This window comes from Mobula birostris, chromosome 31 (assembly GCF_030028105.1).
Source record: "Mobula birostris isolate sMobBir1 chromosome 31, sMobBir1.hap1, whole genome shotgun sequence".
In the NCBI taxonomy this organism is placed as follows: domain Eukaryota; kingdom Metazoa; phylum Chordata; class Chondrichthyes; order Myliobatiformes; family Myliobatidae; genus Mobula; species Mobula birostris.
In genome coordinates this window covers 18,673,314-18,680,614 of record NC_092400.1, presented here as the reverse complement: position 1 = coordinate 18,680,614, position 7,301 = coordinate 18,673,314, and the positions used below count along the sequence as shown (strand labels likewise).

At 41.1% G+C, this 7,301-nt stretch overlaps 1 protein-coding gene across 1 annotated transcript in view; it reads right to left on the bottom strand.

Annotated features, from left to right (window-relative positions):
• Window positions 1–957: 957 nt before the first annotated feature.
• vps33a (VPS33A core subunit of CORVET and HOPS complexes) overlaps window positions 958–7,301 on the bottom strand; it is a 29,594-nt gene continuing 23,250 nt past the window's right edge. Inside the window, exons 11-13 of the mRNA XM_072247602.1 lie at window positions 6,792–6,929; window positions 4,304–4,472; window positions 958–3,476 (exon numbers count right to left, since the gene is read on the bottom strand). Coding sequence (XP_072103703.1) covers window positions 3,283–3,476; window positions 4,304–4,472; window positions 6,792–6,929 — 501 coding nt within the window. The 3' untranslated portion in view covers window positions 958–3,282. The remainder of the gene's footprint in view (window positions 3,477–4,303; window positions 4,473–6,791; window positions 6,930–7,301) is intronic.

The following is a 7,301-nucleotide window of genomic DNA, read 5'->3' as shown; positions in this document are numbered from 1 at the left end:
TCAGCATTCAATACCATCATCCTCTCAAAATTAATCCGTAAACTGCAAGACCTGGGTGGGCCTCAATACCCCCTTGTGCAATTGGATCCTGGATTTCCTCACTTGTAGACCCCAGTCAGTTCGGATTAGCAAAAATGTGAAAACATCTCCTCCACGATCTCCATCAGCACAGGAGCACTGCAGGGATGTGTGCTTAGCCCCCTGCTCTACTCGCTTTACACCTGGGACTGTGTGGCCAAGTACAGCTCTGACACCATATACAAGTTTGCTGACGACACCACTGTTGTGGGCTGTATCAAAGGTGGTGATGAATCAGCATATAGGAGGGAGATTGAAAACTTGGCTGAGTGGTGTAATAACAACAAGCTCTCACTCAATAAGACCAAGAAACTGCTTGTAGACTTCAGGAGACAGGAACCAAAGGTCCATGAGCCAGTAATCATTGGAGGATCAGAGATGGAGAGAGTCAGTAACTTTAAATTCCTGGGTGTCACTATCTCAGAGGACCTGTCCTGGACCCATCACATAAATATTTTTTTCGAAGAAAGCACGACAGTGCCTCTACTTCCTCAGGGGTCTGCAGTGGCTCAGCACGTCACTGAAAACCTTGGCAAACTTCTGTGGACGTGTGGTGGAAAGTGTACTGACTGGCTGCATTACAGTCTGCTATGAGAACACTAATCCCTTTGAGCAGAAAATCCTACAAGGTAGCGGATTTGGTCCAGTACCCTCCCAACCTTTGAGCACATCTACATGAAACATTGCTGTAGAAAAGCAGCATCCACCATCAAAGATCCTCACCACCCAAGGCCATGCTCTTTTCTCACTGCTGCCATCAGGTAGAAGGTACAAGTGCTTCAGGACTTGCACTACCAGGTTCAAGAACAGTTACCACCCCTCAACCATCAGGCTCTGGAACACTCATTGGAGGATTCTGACATTGTTATTTCATGTTCGTTATTTATTGCTATTTATTTACATCAGCATTTGCAACAGTTAACAGTTCCTGATGTTTACAGATGCTGTTCTATAGATTTGCTAAGTATGCCTGTAGAAAAAGAATCTCTGGGCTGTATAATCTCTGATAAGTTTTACTTTGAACATTGCAGGCTTGTCTGTTTTAATTCTGTTGTTGGTAAATCATCTCCTATTAAGCACTTACAATGTTTTTTAGGAATAGGTGATAGTTGACATAACCCTTCATGATTGTGGCTTGATTAGCTTAGATTAATCTATAACGGTTTCTTACTATAATGGAGCAAGTTAGGAGGTTAAATATTAAAATCCAACCATGACATTGCAAGACTGTGTTAATAAATATGGTTAGTTAAAATGAAAATTTTAACTGAAATGCCAGAGATGAGATTCTCCTGGGTAACTAAGGTTGGTCGATTGATAATGCATCATTCCAGACTGGTTACTATTTTCAGGAAGAGCACGAAGCTTTGAAATACGAGATATCCAGGGATTAAAGATCAGAGTTACAGGCTTAGGCTGGAGATTTACAAATATTAAAATGTAAAATATGGCAAAAACAGCAACCTAAGACGGTAATGGTTATGTTCACTATTGAGGTACACCAGGATGGTAGCATGTGTAGGATATTCTACTGAACTTCATTGATAATGCTGCATGTACAGTATGTGAACGTGTAACTGAATGGGATAGGATTAACCTATTCACTTCCACTGCAGTAATGACTAAAAAACATTTATTACTGCCCTAGGGCCTCGACCAGGGGTGGCCAACCTTTTACATTCCATGCGTCAATTTTTTCACGCATGAGTTCAGATGTGACACACACACATTCTACATTAACATATTTTTACAAGAACTGAATGGGGGTAAAAGAGTTGTATGGCACACCTGAACTCGAGTGAAAAAATTGTTGCATGGAATGTAAAAGGTTGGCCACCCCTGGCCTAGACAGTGCTGGCAAGGCCAGTAGCTGCTGCCCACCACCTTTTGCCCTGGAGCACCTGTCTTCTTCAATGGCTGTAGGCCTTCTGCCAAAGGAACTTCCAGAGAGCTGGTTGGGCAGATTTTGACCCAGTTATGAAGGAGGATTGGTGACATTTTCAAATCAGGAAACATGAGAGGTCGTGTTCCACTGTGCTTACTGCTCTGGTCCTGCTTGCTGGTAGAGGGCAGAGTAATCCAGGCAGTGGGTTGTGCAGATGGTGCACACTGCAACTACTGGGTGCATTGGCTGCAGTTCCAGTGTTACCTTCTCATGTCCTAAAACACACTCATGAACTCTGACTTGAAACTGAGCACATGGTATTACAGGAAAGATACCAGCATGGATGAGAGATTGGCTGATCAGCAGAAGGCAAAGAATAGGAATAAAGGGGGCTGTTTCTGATTGGCTACCGGTGACTAGTGGTACGCTGCAGGGTTATTTTCACATTACATTCATGATCTGGGTGATTAATTTTGTCACCAGGGATATGGGTCAAACACAGGAAACTTGGATTATCTGGGTCGGCACTGTGATGAGCATGTAACTGGCCCAAGATACCTCTGTAGTATGTATTTTTAAATACTTAAGGAGTTTAACTACGGGGATAAGAAGCTTCTGAACTCTTGCTTGGAGGAAGCACAAAAGGAGGCAAGATTAAATTCAACCAGAATAAAATGAAAACTTTAAAGCTTTTTACAAGAAAACACTGTCACAAATTCATATTGGGCATATATGGGAACTATGCACATTTCCTCCACACCTTTGCAAATAGCACTTCTGTTACCAAGAACTCAGTGCAACAGCAGAAGAAAGTAGTTTTGTGACATTGTGGAGATTTATATACAAGAAAGGACAAAATACAAATAGTCATTTAACATACTGTATATAGGATATTATGCAAAATTCCTTACAATGTTAAAATACAACACATTACCCAGGCTGAAGAGTTACAAAAGCAAATCATGAGTACATGTACATCTCCAATATGATACCATGCATCGTATGAGCATTAGTGCTTCGAATTTCTACCGGCAGCATGAACCTACACCAAGAAGTAGGTTAATGGCAATTTTTATACCATTTTCCAAGAGCCAGCTCCTTATGGTATATTGCAGTCAACACAAAATCCCACATCCAACTAGCTAAGCACTCACAAGAAGTGATGCAGACTAAAAGAAACCTGCTGCATGACTGACTTTGCTCATTTCCGTCCTCTCGGTTGAAATAAATCACATTCCCAAATGCAACTGGGATCAATCACCATTTCATCAGGACCAAACAAGTTTATCCGGATTAAAAGTGTCCAAGGCATTGTCCTTTCAGAATAGAGATGCCTTCAATTTGTCCGTCATAGATGTAATCCAGGTGGTTCCATTTATCAACTTTGTGGTGGCGATAACGTATTCTGTCCCTCCTTCTTCCATCTGGGACAAGAATCTAAGTGCAGCAATTTCAGCGTACGTCACACCTCCAAGAAAGAACACCAAAGTGACTCTGTTCTCTCCCTGCTGGCCTACAAAGCAAGAGAGAAAAAGACAGATTTTAAGTTCCGAGCTTACTAAATGGCTTTTTGTCTACTTCTGCAATTCCAGATAATTTTCAATATCTCTTCCCACCATCCAAAAATGTACTTGAAACAGCATAGGATAACTTCAATGGGAATAAGTGGCATGTGGCAAAATATGTTAGTGAATTTCTTCCTTTTATTACATACTTTAAGACGACAGCGAATACTGCTGCAATGAATTTGTTTGGTTCCTACAACAATATTTGGCACAGGAAGTGAAATGGAAGCACGAGAAATGACTCCGCTGTTCTAGAAGACTGCTTTCTGCACAAAAACAAATGAACAACTTTGGTGCAAGGAGATTTCTGTTCCTTTTGAAATTAGTTGTATTAATTTAAAAAAAAAACTTGTTAATTGCAGTGCAAGAAATTAAACTGCTAAATGGCCTGGTTTTTCTTTACCATTGATGCCATTTTTTTTTTTTTTTTTTTTATTTAGAGATATAGCATGGTAATGGGCCCTTCCAGCCCAATGAACCCATGCTATCCACCTATAGCCAACTAAGCAATTAACCTACTAACCCACAGGTCTTTGGAACATGGAGGAAACTGGAGCACTTGGAGGAAACCCATGCGGTCATGTGCCGGGGGGAGGGGGGGGGTGAGTGTACAAACTGCAGGAATTGAACCCAGGTCACTGGCACTGTAAAGCAGTAGGCTAACCCTATGGTACCGTACGGTGTAGTGGAAAAGCAAAAAACATCCACACAAGATGGTTAACCACAATTTTGTTAATCTAGTTCTATGATGAAGAAGCCTTTCTCAAATGCTTACGTTTTTTATGTAATCCAGAAGGCAGTTGTTGTCGCTCTTCAAAATGAGGTCCTGGCAACATTTTTAATACCTCCTCTATGCTACGCCAGCCTGGACGAGCCAGCACCTGCGTTAATCGAACACTCAGAGGAGCATAACCACTGTACACATATGAGATATCATTGGGATTCTGTAATTAGAGAAAAATAAAAATCTTTTAATTACTTATTGAAGCAATCAAAATCAGTTTTGAAAATACACTTGATATTCCACTGGTTGAGAACTTGGACCCGATGCAACTATTTTGGTAAATTAAATGATGCTAATCAAATCTGAACTAGTGTTTGCTCAATCAGTTAGCCAATAGTGGGAAGTGAGAGACCAAAGCAACACACAAAACGCAGGAGGAACTCAGCAGGCCAGCCAGCATCTATGGAGAAAAGTACAGTCGACGTTTTGGGCCAAGACCCTTCCAATCAGAACCGGAGGGGAAAAAAAAGGTTAGAGTAAGAAGGTGGGGGGTGGGAGAGGAGGAGAGGAAGAAACACAAGGCAAGAGGTGAAATTGGGGATGGGGGGGGGGGGCAGTGAAGTAAAGAGCCGGGAAGTTGACTGGTGAAAGAGATACGGGGCTAGAGAAGAGGGTGGGGAAATCTGACAGGAGAGGACAGAAGCCCCACCACCCTCCCTCATCAATCCCATTCCTCTTCTCACCTCATCTCCTTACCTGCCCATCACCTCCCTCTAGTGCTCCTCCCCCCTTTTCTTTCTTACATGGCCTCCTGTAGATTCCCCTTTCTCTAGCCCCGTACCTCTTGCCAATCAACTTCTTCGCTCTTTAATTCACCCCTGCCAGTTTCACCCATCTCCTTGTGTTTCCTCCTCCTCTACCCCATCTTCTTACTGACTCATGTTTTTTCCTCCATAAAGGGTCTCAGCCCAAAACGTCAACTGTACCCTTTTCCATAGAAGTGAGACAGTCACCTGGATTTCCAGCATCTGCAGATGTTCTCTTGTTAGTGAGAGACCTAAAGTGATGTTCCACTCCACTGGGTTACAGCTACTGCATTCCCATACCAACAGCATCCATCATTTCTACAGAGAACAGTAGACTGGTTTCTAATCTCTGCACACCTCCAATTCTGATCTATTGATCACACCCATGTTTAAGGATTCAAAGCACATTATCAAAGAATGTACAAATTGTACACCTTGAGATTTGTCTGCTTACAGGCAGCTACAATGCAAGAAACCCAAATAACCCAATTTTTAAAAAGACAGACCAAAAACCACTGCACAAAGAGAAAAAAAAACAAATTATGCAAATAATAGAAGCAAGCCAACAGCATTCTGAACCAGATTCACTCCCGGAGCAGCTGGGCTAAGCCCAGGACTTGGTTCCAGCTCAGAGTAGGGGGGAAAGTATGCTGAGCAGCCAGATCAGTTCACAGACTCGGTGCCACGGTGAAAGGAATGAAGAGTGAGCAAAATCAGTCCGACTTTTGCCCCTGTTCCCGACACTTGGGCTTCCAGACTATCTGTGCCGGTGTTTAAATTGTCCAAGCACCAGGTAGTGCCTCTATCTAGGACCCAGATCCTAACACCACGATACATTTCGGTCGCCTAGCCCGGAACCATTCTCCTTAACTGGCCTTAAGCTACTTCACACCCAAGAGATATGATTGAAGACATCAAAATAAAATTACAGTCACTATAGACCATCAATTATGGTCAGAAGCTTGCACACCTTCCTTCTCTAGATACCCTGGATACCTACCTCTTAAACCTTGCTATACGCTCCAGATCAATGCCTTTGTTTCTGTATCTACCTCAAGCATGACCAGCATTAAATGTGACTAGGCTACCTGTTAACATATGGCAATTTTATACCAGTCACCTCCAGGCAAATACCAACAACCTTCACTTACATTTTAACAAGTCTAATTGGTGAACAAGCAAAAGACATCTAGTGCAGAGAGAGACATAATAGAAAACAATGTTACAATTCACCTCTTCCATCTGATCTACTGCTAGAAATTTTTAATTGAAAATCTATGCATTCTATATCTTCAAATGAATGAGGGGTTATACAGATCTCTTTATTAACACCAAAACAAGTAACCACTGAATGCTTCAGTTGGGATACCAAGCAGATTAGTGAGACATTTTCTTGGCGAAAAATAACAATCCTTTCATTGTTGCAATGACTGAATTCCTAAAGAATGTTCTACTGTTGTGTGTCAAGCCTCAGTTGAAAGTGTGTCTTTTCCCCAGATCTTCAGGGATGTATTAGGCAACTTCTAACTGAATGGAATTAACCATCTGATTTTGAGACTTGGAAGACCAAAACCATTTTAGAATGTGAAAATTAAAAATCTGTAACATTTTTACATTGTGTTAAAATGAAGTTATTTTTTAATTCTGAAAATACTTTCCACAAAAATGTCAATGTTCATGGTTTTAAACCTATTAAAATGACATCAGAAATTAAGATCTTTGAACCAACAAACCTGTTCGTTGATATCATCCATCCAAAGGCGCAGAGTTTTCCTTATTGTTGGATAATTATTTCTTGTGCTTGTCTGAGGTTTTAATAATCCAGCCTTCTCTAGATTATTCAGAGTTAAAATGTGTTTGTAACCATAAGTCTGAAATATATTAGTTATGAAAAATAAACCCTTGTTTAAATCCAGTCCTGTACAAGCCCCTTAAAATACAAGTTCAGATCTTAACATCTATCTGTCAGTCATTTAATAGCAGCAGAGTCCCCCTGCAAAGGTTTGTGCCACAGATGTGCTCTGGCTCACAATCCTACACCATTTGCTCCATTACAAAAAAATTACTTATAAGTACAACACCAACCAGAAGAAATATCCACCATCATCTTAAAAGGCAAACCAGTCTTCCACACATTATTGAAAGGAAAATTGAAGCAAAATATCAATTGATTAGCCCACCTGAAAACATTTTCTTCAGGGTGGCAATAAAACATTTTCTTGAGATTTTGTGATCAGCTTGTA